At 49.5% G+C, this 17,061-nt stretch overlaps 1 protein-coding gene across 1 annotated transcript in view; it reads right to left on the bottom strand.

Annotated features, from left to right (window-relative positions):
- LOC149338450 (uncharacterized) overlaps nucleotides 1-8,899 on the bottom strand; it is a 63,656-nt gene extending 54,757 nt beyond the window's left edge. Inside the window, exon 1 of the mRNA XM_089550743.1 lies at nucleotides 8,858-8,899. Coding sequence (XP_089406869.1) covers nucleotides 8,858-8,899 — 42 coding nt within the window. The remainder of the gene's footprint in view (nucleotides 1-8,857) is intronic.
- Nucleotides 8,900-17,061: the final 8,162 nt, after the last annotated feature.

The raw sequence follows: 17,061 nt of genomic DNA, 5'->3' as shown, positions 1-17,061 counted from the left end.
GTAATTATTATTTCGTCACTTACAGTACCAATCTTCAACGCAGCTATTTAGTGTATGTGCAACACCTGTCTGCCTCTAAAACAGCGAAAATTTCATTTGACATGACTGTGGCAATTTTAAACGTGCAAGAGGGCTGGAGGAGGATGTCTTTAGCGCTGATAGCGCTTGATACAACAATAAAAATAAGATGTGTGGTCAGATGTGTGTGTTTCGGCCTCTCGCTTTTCAAACGTACTTTACGAACTTTGCAACAAATAAAGCCACTTCAAATGTGATTTAAGATCACTAGTAGTTTAAAAACACTCCTCTGGTATCTGCTAATTTTCGTGCCATGTGTACAGCTTTGTGCACTATAAAGAGCGTTTTTAGGTAGAAATCTAGCTTAACCAGTGTGGGGTTTAAGATGGGGGGATAAATACGTATTCCCCGCTTAAGCGCGGCTGACACAGTTCAAAGCCGTGCGGACCCCACCCCGTGGTCGCGTACGCTACCGAGTGCACGCCGACCACGGCGTGCCTTGCTCTGCGGGAACAAAGGAACGACACACTGGCTGACACAAACAAGGCATTTATTGCTGCAACAACAATAACGCCACTTAGCAACAAAATACACTGAGGAATCGAGGATGTCCGACTCACCAGCACGGTTACGAGCGAATGTTCGGCCACGGTAGGGCAGAGGGAATATCTCCGAGGCCGGACGGGACGAGCTGACTGGAACATGTTTCCACACGAGGTCGCCGCCGGCGAAGAGCGGAGCGGCTCGCGAAACGTCCGCGAGCTATCCCGGTGCCGAGCAGAAGAGAGCCAGTCTTCCCCCGCGCGCGAGCGGCAAAACACGCCATCCGTGGCGCTGGTGCCGCTGCGACGCGAGCGCCCTCCCCTGTTAGTTAACCCAACTAAAGGGAGTGCGTTGCGGGCGGGGGAGCTAACCACAGTAGGGGGTGCAATGCGGGAAAGTGAACGCAGGGGACGAAGGCGTCCCCACATCAGATATTATAAAATATGTTCAGGAGGATAGAATTGGGTAATATCGGGTTTTACTCGAAAATGAAAGGCGCTGCTTACACTACATATTAACCAACATGCCGGCAAAAACGGTAGCTGCAACATGGTTTTGCCACGTTGCAAGCGTTGTGAAAGTGAACACAGCTTTGCAAAGCAGATGCAATGCAAAGCCTTTTTTTTTTGGCTCCCGACGTCGGAAAGTAGACATACGACGTAGTGACCAACATGCGAACAAAAAATTGGCAGTGGCTTAGCTCTGGTTAAGCATGGATATAAAAGCGAAAAGCTGCAGTTATGCTTTGTTTGACGTCATGGCTGTCGCAGTTCCCACGGAATGCTCTGGGAGCACCACAATAACGGAGTAGGCAAGCGCGTTATATCGGGTGTTTTCTTTAGAAGGTCCAAAATTTTAAAAGAAAGGTAAATTCCTTTAGATTTATTTTATCCCTGAGGCTATACTGGGGGCTACGGCGGACGCCAGGTAAGAGGCAAACTGCTTTAATTAGTTCGCTGATTAACTGAATACGTTAATTAATTTTTATAATTTTTATTTTAGGGAATATGTTGTATTAGCAGAATTGGAGATCGTCTTCCAAGCAGTCCAGCCAAGAAAAAAAATTTTCATGAAAAAAATTTTTTGCGCGCGTTACGAAGCGAGAAAAAGTCACCCTGGTAGGCAGCTTCACACTGTAACACAGCGTCTGTGGGCGCTTGTGACGTAGTTCGCTCAGCCCTGCGCTTTGTGTCAGTGCGTTTTTGTTCCAACGCGGCATTCCGTGAGGCCGCGGAGCGAAGCGAAACAAGCAGCGATAGCGCAGGCCGCCCGTCCGGGCTTCAAGTGACGTCAGCCGTGTGACGCAAAGCGCAGGGTGGAGCGAACTACGTCAGAGGCGCTCACCGCCGCTGAGTTACGGTATGAAGATGCCTAACAGGGTGACTTTTTCGCGCCTCGTAACGTGCGTGAAAAATTTTTAATTAAAATTGTTTTTCTCGGTTGGACTGTTTGGAGGACAACCTCCAAACATACAACATACAATTCTGCGCATACAACATACCCCCTAAAATAAAAATTAGAAAAGTTTATTAAGATATTTAGTTAATCAACGCAACTAATTAAAGCAGTTTTCCTCTTGCCTGGCACCCGCCGTAGCCTCCAGTAAAGCCCCAGTGCTAAAATAAATCTAAAGCAATTTACCTTTTTCAAAAAATTTTGGACCTTTTAAAAAATCACCCGATATAGCCCTCCTTCCGCATGCGTAGTGACTGTGGTAAACACGCGGCTGCAAGTAGCGTCATACGAGGAAGCCGAGCGCGCGCCGATGCATACTCGGTAAACACGTACAGAGCGTGCGAACGACGGCGAAGGTCGACCGGCGAAGCCGCGCTCGGCGGCGGCTCCGCCGACCACCTGCGCCTCTCCAGTGACGTCACGCGGTGAACTCGCGCATGCGCAGCTGTGGCTAAAATTGATCCCGGCGCATGCCAGACCCGGTGTTGACTAGCCTAGTGAAGCTTTTCGCTTCAAAACGAGTTCTGCAGTCTGGCTTTGCCGCAATACAAGCGTTGTGAAGGTAAAGATAGCTTTGCAGAGCAACTTCAACGCAGTGAATTGAAAATGAAAATTGGTTTTTGAGGAAAGGAAATGGCGCAGTAACTGTCTCACATACCTAGGTGGGCATCCGAACCACGCCGTAAGGTAAGAGATTAAGGAGGTAGTGAGAGAAGAGAGAAAGAGGTGCCGTAGTGGAGGTCTCCGGAAAAATTTCGACCACCTGGGGATCATTAACGTTCACTGACATCGCACAGCACAAGAGCGCCTTTTGCGTTGCGCCCCATCGAAACGCGACCGCCGCGGTCGAGTTCAAATCCGGGAACTGCGGCCCGATCCCGACCGCGGCGGTCGCGTCTGAATGGAGGACTTTTTTGTTTTGTTTTTCTGGCTTCTGAAGTTGGAGGGCTGACTATACGACATACAGATCGACATGCGAGAAAAAAAAATGGTACCTGCAATGAGCCTCTGCCACGCCCAAGAGTTGTTAAGGAAGAGGCAGGTTTTCAGAGCAGCTACAACGCAGTGCTTTTTTTTTTCTGGCTCCTGTCATTGGAGGGTCGACTTACACGTCATATCGACGAACATGCGAGACAAAACGGTAACTGTAACGTCGGTTTGCCGCATTGAGAGTGTTGCGAAGGTGAAGACAGCTTTGACAGCAACTGCAAAGCAGTGTCATCTGTTGCAATCATTCTCGTCCACAACCGCTCGCTTCAACACGCGATGTGATGTACAACGATGCAGCGCAGCTGCATGTTCCTCTTTTATTGCGAAAGCAATGCTACTTTCACTTTCAAGCCTTTGCGGTGCGACGGCGGTGCACATGAAATGACCTTTCGCATGACCTCTGTGTGACGTCACGGCGAAGAGCTACGCGACCATCTCGCGCCGTCCGTGTGCGACATAGAGTTTCTTACTATTACCTAGAGGGAAAGCTGGCGGCGCTGCACTTCAGCCACCATGGACGCTCAAAGCATTATGGGGCTGTGAGCTACTTGTTGCGACACAGTCGTAATTTTTCAGGAACACGTAGTGGCACTACTAAGAAGTTTCATACCGAAAACGCTGTTCGTGTGTGCGCAGACGACTTTCGCGCGAACGCAGTGTGCAAAACCCATAGTAGTGAAAATTCGACGACACACGACGCCAATAAAAGGTTTCCCTTTTTTGAAATGTCATTAAAAACCTCTTATAGTGTTTAAGCAACAACATCTTTTTTTTAAAACGTATTTACTTTTAAAAGTGCGCCTGTTAATTACGAAATATTAGTTTTTGTAGTGTTCATTACTGGGCCAATAGGAGAGCTAGTCATCCCTTATTTTGGGCGAACTTTGAACTTAAATGCTTTTCTGCTCGTTTGTTGCAATTTAAAGACAAGATATTGAATGTTAGGACATTTTTGATTATCGAATAGCGCTTATTTTTGCATTATTTTTTGGCCAAAAGTTGAAGTTCTGCAGTCGGTAGCTCACCGCCCCATGATGCTTTGAGCGGCCATGGTGGCTGAAGTGGTCTCGAGGGGTCTCCATGCAAACACCCATAGACGGGTCGCCAGCTTTCCCTCTAGGTAATAGTAAGAAACTCTATGGTGTGCGACGGCGGTGCACATGAACGGCGGCCTAACTCCCGCTCTCTCCGCCAGGAGCGCCACAGGTGTTGCGACGTCACGCCGAAGAGCTGGGCGACCATCTCGCGCCGTCCGTGTGCGACGGCGGTGCACATGAACGTCGGCCTAACTACCGCTCTCTCCGCCAGGCGCGCCACAGGTGTTGTGACGTCACGCCGAAGAGCAGGGCCACCATCTCGAGCCGTCCTTGTGCGACGGCGGTGCACATGAACGGCGGCCTAACTCCCGCTCTCTCCGCCAGGAGCGCCACAGGTGTTGTGACGTCACGCCGAAGAGCTGGGCCACCATCTCGCGCCGTCCGTGTGCGACGGCGGTGCACATGAACGGCGGCCTGACTGGACTGGATTGGACTGGATTAGATTAGATTAGATTGGATTGGATTGTATAACCGATGCATCGCCACAAGTCTAACCACAAGCACCACCACCAGCTACACTACCAGCTGAACCATGGCGTAGGTACGGATATTGCTTTCGCAATTACCGGGCTTAACCAAGCTAAGCCACAGCGAATTTTTCTTTTTTTATTTCTAGTGCGTCCCCTCATTCCATCAAGCGGTGTGGCAGAGACCAACCAGCTCGCTTCATCAAGCGGTGTGACGTAATGTGTCGCAGCGCCGCAGCTGCTTGCTCCTATCGCCACATGTCACCCTCTTTTCAGCCCTCGCTGCTTCCTTCCTCTCCCCTCGGAGCGCCTTCCCTCTTTCTCTTCGCTCACCTCCTCTCACTCTTTCGTCGCCTTCGGCTCTTTTCTTTTGTGGACCATGCCATCGATGCCATGATCTCAAGAAGCGACAGTAACAGTTCCTAGAACATCGCGCAGAGAAATGCCCGTTCATAGCGCCTGTTTGTCTTCCTTAGGGTCGTCCTTGTTTTGAAACGCTCGCACTAGAGGCCTCACTAGCGAAAAAGCCGTCCTGTCTACGGCTGAAGCCCGAGGATGGCAGGCTGTGCACAACCCGGTGGGCAGTTTGCTCGTGGCGGGTGGGCAAGTGGAAAGGAGGAAAACAGATTCGTGGCAGCTGCATCCAAGTGCCGCGCCAACTGCATCAATATGGAAAGAAAGGTATCATATCGCACTACCTGCTCCCAAGATGAAACAGATTACACGATAGCTACAGCACAGTGGAAAGGAGGAAACCTGCGTCAAGATAAGAGGAAGAGAGGACATACGCGTCGCGTCAGTTCTAGTCACGTGTTCAGATTTCAGCAGACCGTGTAAAGCCACACTATGCGGGGGATATGTAGCTGGTGCAATATGCTGACGAAGGTGCGATTGTACTAGTGCAACTTCGTCGCGTTAAGTTTAACTTAGTAAATCGTTCACCTTTTTTTTTCTGCGTTACGTTCAAGAAGCAAAACGAACTCGCTCAGCTTTCCGTTATCCTAAGCCTTACTCTAAAGCTGTCGCTCTAAGATGGCGGACGGGCGGCGCTTACCTGGTGCGGAGCACGTAACAGGCCACTACCAATTTGCAACTTGCCCAGCAAAACGTCCACATACTAAATCGAGGTCTCTCGCTGTTCTGACGTCCATGTACTATATCGACGTCCGTGGCTATTTTGACGTCTAAGTTCATGTTTCGCGTTTCTTCGCATTTAATTAATTAACTAATTACACCTGATCAACAAACATTTTTCCCACGGCAACATTTTATCACAAATTGTCACAATCCCACTTGCTCACATTCATCTTCAGAGAACGACATAATCGTGCGGACAAATTTGCGGACACCTTTTGCTGACGCGACAGAGCCATATAATGCTCTCGCATTAATAAACAGTTTATTTTCAACGCCCTTTGAGCTCTCTTCCTGGCTGCCGGGCTGCCGTCGCTACAACGTGACATCTGCAGGTGCTGAATGAACCGAGATGTCCAGCTGTTGGCTCCTAGTGCGAAGCCAGCGGAATTTCTTCGCGTAAACTGTTCAAAACGACGACGGGGTACGCGGTGTTGTTGGGGGCGAAGTTCTTCACGAGGATGCCATTTTGCAGACAGAAAGATAACAAACCACGCTTGAATGCTGCCTAAGGGTGAAGAAACCTTGCCCTCCAGATACTGGATGAGACGCTGTAGGCCGGGGTCCGAATGCTGGAGTTGCGCGAAATCTATTGGTCCTAAAAAGGCGTCCTCATCGTCCTGTCGACACGCGTTTGAGATAGGCAACTCCGCATCGGTGTGCTTGAGTCCAGATTTGTAGACGACGGTGATGTCGAACTCCTGGAGTCGCAGGCTCCATCGAGCGAGGCGACAGGAGGGGTCCTTCAAACTGGCAAGCTTGCACAGTGTGTGGTGAACTCTGACACCTTGAATGGTCGTCCGGACAGGTAGGGACAGAATTTCGACATAACTTAGATGATGGCGAGGCACTCCTTCTCGGTCGTCGAATAGTTAGCTTCGGAACGCTAAGCGTACGCCATTACTTTCTCCAGTGCGTCAATTTTTTGGACGAGGACGGCGCCTAAGCCAGCGCTGCTTGCGTAGGTGTGAATTTCAGTCTCGGTGTTTTCATCAATGTGCCTCAGGACAGGAGGGGAGTGTAAACAACGCTGAAGTTTCTTGAAAGCTTCCACTTGAGGCGCTTCCTATTTAAAGGGCACATCTGATTTTTTAGTCGGGTCAGAGGTTCGGCGATGCGTGAAATGTTTTTGATAAATCGTCAGCAATAACCGCACAGTCCGAGGAATCTGCGCACAGTTTTCTTGTCGGCCGGCTGCGGAAACTATGCGATAGCGGCCGTTATTTGCGGGTCTGGGCGTACTCCATCATTACTTACATGTGGACTAGAAAAAGCATCTCTTCATAGGCGAAGTGGCAATCCTCTGCTTTCAAGCCGATCGTTGTTTATGATGGAACATATTGTAGACTGAGGTTTTTTAAATGAATAAGAAAACTATACCTCACTCACACCGCTAAATAATTGTAATATAATTGTAATATATAATGCAATTGTAATATAAAAGGTTAGGCCCGTGAGCAAATAAAATTTTGCCACCCGAAGGTTGAAAGAAATCAATGAGAGAAAGCTACTATAGCGACCCACAGCCGGGAGAGCGGGCCCAGGGAGTCTCCCCTGATCTCCCCTTGGGCGTAGCGGATAGAGATTGGCCTGAGGAATGGGAAGTATGCTAAGAGGAGTGGGAATCGGGATGGGAATGGCGACAGCGAAAATTTAAACGCGACAGCGTTAAGGGCCCCGTGTCGCAGAAAAGCCGACCACGAACCGTTGCGTGGATGAAGTCCGTCCGAGGTCACCGGTCGAAGCGTCCGAGAGGTAAAGGTGGGATGATGAATAAGGAGTGGCGATGGGAGAACAGAGAGATAGAGGCTGGACAGAGAGGTTGAAAGAAGAGCTAAAATACGCTGATCAGGAGAGAAAGGTAATAGAAACATAGAGCAAAAAGGCGGCCAAGGGAGAATGAAGGCAAGAACAATGAGAGAATAGACACTTGCGGAGAGAAGTAGAAAGATCTGAATCTCAAGCGAGCTAGCTATGAAAACTTCGTTGAGTGCAATGCCGCCCGCCACTCGCTATCTAAGCCGCGCTGTCGGAGCAGCGATCTCTCTCCCCCACGAGTGGAAGCGAAGTGCTCCGTAAGATTCCCTTTGCGGGCGGCCGGAGAAACAAAATAACAAACATGTAAAGTAACAAACAATAAATAACAAAAGAAAATAACGAAATGGCGCAGCAACTTCTCATTTATTAGCCCTCTCAAGAGAAAGATTTAAAAAAGTATGAATGAAAGAGATAGGGAGCCTAGACCAGCAAAACTCTGGCGGGCTTTAAAGCCAATGCAAAATAAGCTTAAAGAACGCTAGTCCTGTTTGTGTTCGTGATGCTCTCCGTCGACAAGAGCCAGTTGTGCTCGCCGCCGAGCGAGAAGCGATCGGCGGAGCAGCCGCACCGAGGAACGGCGGGCGACAAAGACCGCCCAGCAGCGACAGAAGTGCCGGCGACGAGGGCGAACCTTCTAGTTCCGGAAGTCACATCTCGAATGAGGTTCTTGCTAGGAGAGCCGCGCTGGAGCGCTAGCGTAGAAAGCGTCAGCGCGAAGATGGCAGCCGCCACCCAGCCACCGATTCACATCGATTGTTTAACTGAGCCGTTGCCTAGCTTAGCCTTTTCTTTTTAAATTGCTGAAGTTTCAGTATACATGGGTTAAGGGCACGAAGGGGAAAATTTGAAATTCTTTTGCGCTGAAAAAAAAAATGACGCCCGGCTGCTAAATTTGGCACAAAGATCCAGACGTATCCAGAAAACCTATACCATCGGTTTTCTCTTCTCCACTGTTTCAAGTTCTTACCATGCAGGTCTATTTTCGAATCTTTAACTCCACTATAGTTTATAAAAATAGGCGCACATCATCATCATCAGCCTGACTACACCCACTGCAGGGCCTCTCCCATGTCTCTCCAATTAACCCTGTCCTTTGTCAGTTGCGGCCACCGTATTCCTGCAAACTTCTTATTCTCATCCGCCCACCTAACTTTCTGCCGCCCCCTGCTCACGTCGCTCCAACCCTGTCTCTTAGCGTTACACGTACCATTCGCTTTCGCGCAGCGGACACACATGGGCTGAAAATACTTAGGCACGGTGCGAAAGCCATGCAACATGCCTCCTAGCCGCCTTCGCGCACTGTTGCATCATCTGGGTGAAAAAAGAGGGGCTTACGTCCTCCTTGCTGGAGGTCGACTGGCCTGCAGAGCCACCCATGACGACGGTCAAGCACATGCCGTCTTCTAACAACTGATGTGTTCTTAGGTGGCTTGTGTCGCGTGCGTGCGCGCGACCACATTGCGCGGTAAAGGGCTCGAGAAATGCGCTTGTATAGCTCTTTTTATTCAGGCAGTCTAGGTGCAGTACCAAGCGCATCATCATAGGTAGGGCGACTGTAGAATCCCGACCAAATGTCTCCACTTGATGCTCGAGCGAATGCGCGAACTGAGGATGATGAGGGAGTAACGCGCTCAAAGTTATCATCCGTGAAAGAAATTCATCTGAAAAATTCTCTTTGCACCCCAATTATTGGGCATGAGTGGACATGTGCCATTGTATGAGGATAACGAAAATAGCAACAAAAACAACAAAAACAGCTGCACCATCAAGGCCTGTTCGTGGTCAAGCTGGACTGAAGTTGCGTGAGCCGAACGTGTCAGAAAGTAAAAAAAAAAATCACAGGTGATCAATGCGATTGATGCGGAGGGGATTGAGTTAGCATATATGCGGGCTTCGATTTCGCGAGTGATTTGTGTTGAAGGAGTGTACGATGGGGGGCTAGTTGGTAATGCATGAACTTGGAACGAAAACCACGCAAAGGACGATACACAGGGAAGAAGTAGACAGGACGAGCCCGCTCGTCCTGTCTACTTCTTTCCTGTGTATCGTCCTTTGCGTGGTTTTCGTTCCAAATTTGTGTTGAACTGAATTCATTCACGCCATTGACAATTTAAGTCTCCGTTTGACAAATTATTTCTTTGCATATTTTTCAAATCTTTGAAACTACTTGCGATATTTTTCAGTTTGTTCAAAGGATATGTCCAGTAGCCATGAAGCTCAGGCATAAAACCGGCCACGCGATCGAACTTTGGCTCACTCGTCCAACTGTGCGTCCATGGGCAGAAAGAAGTAGTGAGGGGAGCTAGCTGGACATGTGAATAGGCGGTACTATCTATTTATTTATTTATTTATTTATTTATTTATTTATTTATTCAAATACCTCACGGGCTCCGACTGGAGTATTATGTGAGGGGGGTTACATAACTGGGGTGGGAAAAAGAAGCAAGTAGAACATGGTTATTTTAACATCATTATACAAATAACAAGCAACCAACCAGAAAATAGAACTAAATTGAAAAACTAAATTAAAAAACACACTACAGAACACACTTCAGAAAAAAAACACACTTCAGAACAAAATGCTACTTTGAAAATAACATAATCTGAGATGTGAACAATGTTGTCAGGAAGACTATTCCAATAAATGATTGCACGGGGCAGGGCTGATGAGTTGAATGCAGTGGTCCTCCCCGAAAGGTGTTTAAAACTGAGGTGATTATGCAATCGGTGAGATGTGCGGGCCGGTTTTGTAAGGGGTAGTGTGAAGGAATGATGGCTGTAAACAATTTTATGGAAGAGGATGCTGGCTATCGGGCAGGATGCTGACTATCGGGCAGCTTTAGCTCTGCAGCTATCGTTTCTCGCCGTGCTGCCTCAAATATACTGAAACCTGGGCTGGAAACGGCAGTGGTGCTGCCATATTTTAAGGGGAAAGCCTTTAATAGCTCATACTGTCGGCCAAAATTCTGTCATACTATAGCTGGCAATCAAGCTGATGACGTCATCGGTGGTTCCTACTGCGCATGCGCTTTGCGCCTGACAAATTCGAGCCACGCATGGTGGAATTCCGCGAAGATACATCAGCAAAATGATTGAACCAAATGCATCAGTAGAACGATAAGAATTGGCAACAGAAGCGTGGTCTTTCATTCGCAAACAGCGTGCAATCAGCAACAGAGGCAGTCAAATCGGCGCGAGCGCACTTATGTCGTCGTAGTGCCCCCCTAATTTTTGCTGTCTACAATTGCATGTCGGACTGCAGACAGGAGTCCGTCCGCAACGACCGATTCGCGGAAAGGATTCTTCTATCGCCCCCCCCCCCCCCCCTTTTCTTTCCTTCTCCCTGTCCTTTTATTCCCGCTAGCCGGAGCTGCAGGTGCTTGAGGCTTCGATGGCAGATGCCGCGGCTAGCAACATCTTTTCCCTTCATATTTTATTTTATTATTACCAATAAATAGCCATTAACAACAAACATGCAGCCCGCTCCCCGCATGACTCCTCGTTCATCACGCAGCGCTGGCATATACTATAGCAGCTGCAAGCGATGATGGACCACCATTGGGATAAGCCCCACTGGCGCGGTGGTGCGCTGGCAGCCTGGCTCTGACGTGGCCCTTGCCGGAGTCAAGCGGAGGGGGCAGTTGCACGAAGAGGTTGGGGACGGCTCACCGAGAGCTTACAGTCTACTACACCGATTATACAATGTGTTAGCTAAAACTAGGCGTTCATCTTCAATGAAAAAAAAAGTGACTAAATCATGCAATGAAGGAAACTTTTTGACCCGCCGCGGTGGCGCAGTGGTAAGGCGCCCGTCTACCGAGCCGGAGTACCCGCGTTGGCCGCGTTTCGATGGAGGCGGAACGCAGGAGGCGCCCGTGTGCTGTGCGATGTCAGTGCACGTTAAAGATCCCCAGGTGGTCGAAATTATTCCGAAGGCCTCGACTACGGCACTTTTTTCTCTCTTTCTTCTTTCACTCCTACCTTCCTCCCTTCCCTCACGGTGCGGTTCAGGTGTCCGCCGAGATATGTGAGACAGATACTGCGCCATTTCCTTTCCTCGAAAACCAAAAAAAAAAAAGAAACTTTTTAATGCGCTCACGCTGATCACAGACCAAGTACTCTTTACGGTTTCCATCTTGTCTCGATACCGAAAAAATTCAGGGGGCACTTTGGCTGTCTAAAGTGCGTAGAGGCGAAAGCGTTCTCCGCACCACTTTCAGTGCTTCTGTGCCACTGGTGGCGTCACATGTAATTGAGTACTAATTACTAAGTGATGACAAATCACTAATTAATGGTTAATTACTGATTAGTGCCTGAATACTAATTAACTGCTAATTAAGCTTAAGCTTAAGCTTCGCCTTTAGGAGTGGAACGTGACAGCGTGTTGTAGCGCTGCCAGGGAGTCCACGGAACGCCACCACCCGTTCGGCGCGATGCCTTGCCGTTTCAACGCAACGGTTTTTGAGGAAAGGAAATGGCGCAGTAAATCTCTGTCATCTCGGTGGACACCTGAACCGCACCGTAGAGGAACGGAGGAAGTGGGAGTGAAAGAAGAAAGACGAAGATGGCCCGTAATGAAGGAAATGAAAATTGTATTTGAGGAGAGAAAATTACGCAGTAACTGTCTCACATATCTCGGTGGACACCCGTCAAGATTCAGGGGGGGGGGGGGGTGCACTTTTTTGACCTAAAGTGTGGTCACTGATGTGTGGTTAAGATGTTAAGCTTCGCCTCTAAGAGTGGAACGCGAGAGCGTCTTGCAACGCTGCCAGGGAGTCCATAGAACGCCATCGCCCATTCGGTTCTACGCCTCGCTCGTCGGTAAATTGGTTTTTGAGGAAAGGAAATGTATTTCTCTCTCATATCTCGGTGGACACCTAAACCTCGCCGGAAGGAAAGGGAGGAGGACGGCAGTGAGCGAAGACACCGTATTCACTAGACGTGCCTTTGTTCATTCCAAACCATCGAGCTGGCATGGCGAAGTGGATAGCATGTTCGTCTCGCACTCCGAAGACCGGGGTTCGATTCCAGAGCTGACCAATTTCTTACTAGGTTTTATTTATTTATATGGCCTGAATAGAGAAGGTAATTAGGCTAATTGGGTAATTAAGCAATTAACTAAGCTCAGTCCCACTTACTTGGAGCATCACTATATGGTCCCTTCTATTGGTTGCATGGTTACTAGCCAAAGTACAATTGGCCCCGTTTGAAATTGGCGCACTGTGACGTCACGACCGTTTCGACCAACTGAAAAGCGTGACATTCTCTGTCGACAACTGCTGCTTACAACGATGAGACATTAAAGGCTTTCGCCTTAAAATCTTTAGTAGTCGGATTTCTCCGTCAAATGACCCCTTTTCAGTCAATGACGTCGGCCGATTCTCTTATAAACCTGCTAGCGTGAGTAGCGGGACAATGAAGGGAGCGGACTATCCCCTTTCATCGGCCACTCCCTGCATTGTCAGGTTAGCAGGTTCATGATAATCGGCCGACCCCATTGGCTTTCCATGCTTTGGCTTTCCACGCTTTCCACGCTCCATTGGCTTCGACGGGGAAAAAACGCTTCGTTCTTGACCTGTCTGCTGCATTGCCAAAAAAAAATTTTCCTTTTTTGGGACAACTTTTGCGATGAGGAAAATAGCGAGGAGGAAAACAGCCTCGAATTCGGCACGCGTGGCATGGCGCCGCTCCTGCTCTCTGGTGCGCCAAATACGTATGTGCTACACAGTCTGCTGATCGACGAAGTAGTTGGAGGGTTCTGCGCCCAGCTATCGCCACGAATCGAGACTCAAGGTCGTCCGGCTGTGTTGTCGGCTGTAACAAACACTATCGGAGGCGGAAATAATTAATGATCTCCAGAAACCCGCGAAGTGCATCGACAGCCGCCGTGTGTGTGTGGGCGCAGGCTGTTTCAGGTGCACCGCTTCATAGAAGAGGGGCGTCTTTGGAATGCAGCATAAATCAAACGAGTTTCATCTCGTCGGCCGCGTCTCATGCGTGCTCTGAACACTTTGCTGGCGGGGATAGATGGTTAAAAACATAATTGTGTGAAAGGTATTGTATTGGCAATAAAAGTTTAAGGGAGGCGGGTGAGCGGAAAAAAAAATTCAGCGCAGTCGCGTGGGACGATCGCCTGGAATTGATAAAGTTCAGCGCTACATATTTCCCCAGAGATTACGCATATCCCAGACAACACTAAACGTCCTGAGGACGTCCTCAAATGGTCATAACGTCCTCATCCCAAATAGGACAATCTGAGTACCTTTTCAGTGCATCAATGGCTAAATATGTCTTCATGAGGATGTCCTCAGTTTGTACTTTGCTGGACAACTCGAGAACGGAAACTCCTCAGATGTCTTACAGTCGTCTTATCGCAGAACAGTATTGTGGTATTGAACTGAGATAAAACCAGCTTTATCTCTCGCGCTCAGCTCTCATTAAAACCTGCAGGTTCATTAAAAGATACTTGTGTACAATAGTGATATTGTCACGTTGTAGTGACGGCAGTCCAGCGGTCAGGAATAGAGCAACAAGGCTTGCAAACGAAGCTCTTTATTTGGGCTGACCTGCGCCCGCAAAAGAACTGAATCACTCGGCGGCGGCGTAAGCAACAAACGTGCTCGTCAGTCGTCGAACTACGAATGCCCGCTGCTCGCGGCATCGCTCAATTTAAAGCCGGCAAGGAAACTTCGAGATAACAGGTCGAGATCATCTAGAGTAATCTGGAAACATGTAGATGCCGCTCTTCGTAGCTGTGATCAATCGAGATTAGTCCGGTCGCTTCTCGCGTCACAAACAAAAATGATAACACCCCTTTCGTGCGGCCTTGCGCGAACGAATGGACATTACAATGATACGTGGTATTACCCCCCTCCCAAAGAAGCATCGTCTCGATGCTTTAAAATGAAAATAAACACGGATAATGCAAACTTCGAGTCCTTCAGCGTTCATAATAGGGTTTAAGACGTACGACATGTACGACTTCCGGGCGTGTGCGTCGTCGCTGAGATGCTGTCGTTCCGTCGGGGATGACTTCATAGTCCAGGTCACCGATGCGGCGGAGAACCCTATATGGGCCAAAGTAGCGTCGCAGCATCTTTTCACTCAATCCACGGCGGCGAATTGGTGTCCATATCCAAACACGATCACCTGGCTTGTAATGCGTGTCTCGTCGGCGCAGATTGTAGCGTCGGGCGTCGGTGTGCTGCTGGTCTTTTATGCGAAGCCGCGCAAGTTTTCGGGCATCCTCGGCGCGATGAAGGTAGGCGGCGGCGTCGAGGTTGTCTTCGTCTGAAACGTGCGGGAGCATTGCGTCGAGTGTTGTCGTGGGCTTCCTGCCGTATACAAGCTCGAATGGGGTAGACCTGGTTGTCTCCTGGACGGCAGTGTTATAGGCGAAGATAACGTAGGGCAGAACGGAGTCCCACGTCTTGTGTTCGGCGTCGATGTACATGGAGAGCATGTCTGCGATGGTCTTGTTCAGACGCTCTGTGAGTCCGTTGGTTTGTGGATGATAGGCAGTTGTCCTCCTATGGCTTGTCTGGCTGTAGTTTAAAATGGCTTGCGTCAGCTCCGCTGTAAATTCCATTCCTCTGTCTGTGATCAGCACTTCGGGGGCGCCGTGTCGCAGGAGAATTTGTTCGACAAAAAATTTTGCAACTTCTGTTGCGGTACCACTAGGCAACGCTTTTGCTTCGGCGTAGCGGGTCATGAGTCGGTGGCCACGATGATCCACTTGTTATCTGATGATGAAGTCGGAAAGGGGCCGAGAGGTTATGGGGGTTATTCTTGTAGTAACGCTCAAAGTGCTAGAAGCAGTTGTCGCTCTCTAGCACCAGCGTGCCAGCCCTAGCAGTCAGAGCTGTGACCCCCAACCCGCGGTGCGGTAAGTCGCAACCACGGCGGGTTCGGGCCAGAGGGGACAAACACGAGTATGCTACTCGGAGGAGCGTTTATTGCTCCCGAGCAATACAATGCAGCAGCAACAATACAACCGCCGTAACGAGGGAGAGTGTTCCGCTCGCGTACGGGGGTGAAAAACACAAAGGAAAAAACGCACGCAAAATGTGGGGGAAGAAGGTTCCGCTCACCTCGCGTGGCTCCTCGCTCACGGCCCGCGGCGGTCAAGTCACACACGGTGGCCGGGCGATAAGGGCAGCGGTCTCCGTGGCAGATCTCTGATCCATGCGTGTGCACGGCTCCCGCCAGAAGACAAGCGAGCCTCGGAAGCAACGCGGCTTCTCCCGGGCTGTGGAGAGGAGGTCTCTCTGTTGTGAAAGGGGAAAGAGGGAAAGCCTCCGCGGCGGCGTCGCGGCGGGGAGCGAGATTAAAGGGATGCTGAAAGGTTTCCCCAAAAAATTGAGTGAAGAGATACACTTTACAGTTTTCCGCCCTCGGAATTCGAATTTCTCATCGAAATTAGGCAAAAGAAAGCGCGAACCTATTTTATTTTGGCGAAAAGTGCCGCAGCAGCCTCGAGCCAGCTCGCGCGCCTCGTTGCCGCCTGTGATTGGCTGGGCGCCTCGTGACGTAAACACTGGCGTTGGCTCGGTGAGCCCGGCTCGGTCGCCGCCGATGTAGTACATGAAGCGCGGCGTGCGGTGTTCCGGTTGTTGGTTTGATGCTTATATCACGATGGAACACATCGAAGATTACCAGGAGGATCTTGGCGTCATCCCCTACATGTACGAACCAATCGCAAAGAGCAAACCGCTCCAAGGAAGCAACGATGCTGGCGCAAGCGGTGCTTTTGGCTTGAACGAAAGCGAAGCGTCAGCATCTCCACGTGTTGGAAATGTCCATTGGTAAGCATACTTTTCTAGCCAAACTTCATTCAGAGATACAATAAATTAATTTTGAAGCGAGCAAATGTAGTATAGCACTGCTCCACGAAATTTTCCTAATGCAATGTAAGCGGGATGCGATCGTCGGCATTGTTGTCTTGCCGCTTGTCGGTGCTGCCGCAAATCTGCTTGTAATCCACACAGACCATTAACAAGCGCAAGAAGTTATCAGGCTCTTTTTGCACGCAAATTTTATGCTGGCATCGCTTCATGGTCGCTGCGTGCCGGCTCGGTTCATAACACACGCGAAAGACAGAAGTTCGCGGCGCTTTGCGGCAGAACTCGTCGAGGTGACAAACGTGCGCCTTCCGTTCTGCGTGCCAAGATGGGATCTGGCAGTAAATTGAAATCCTTGTTTAGGCGAGTTGCTTCATACTGCAAGCCCTTGTAGGAATATCTCCATCCGTTTGCGGCCGCCTTTATCGCGCTGTTCTCGATGGCCTCGTGCTGCAACCAAGCAGGCCGAATCGCAAGGCTGGCTGTAGCACACGTGGCGCACAATTATGTAATATTATTATTAATGTATGAAGCCATGCTGCCCTCGGCAATTTTTTACGACTACATGTGTTATTATAAGCGTATTCCTGGCAGAACACTTTACTGGTATTGGCTGCATTAGAACTTGAACAGACTTGTCAGCCTTGTCATCACTTTTAGAAAAGTTCGATGGCAGGGTCCTCAGCAGCATCTGCCAGT

This window comes from Amblyomma mixtum, chromosome 6 (genome assembly GCF_055824585.1).
Source record: "Amblyomma mixtum isolate Tamu chromosome 6, ASM5582458v1, whole genome shotgun sequence".
NCBI lineage: Eukaryota > Metazoa > Arthropoda > Arachnida > Ixodida > Ixodidae > Amblyomma > Amblyomma mixtum.
Note: the sequence above shows the minus strand (reverse complement) of the source record. Positions and strands in the feature narration are given on the sequence as shown.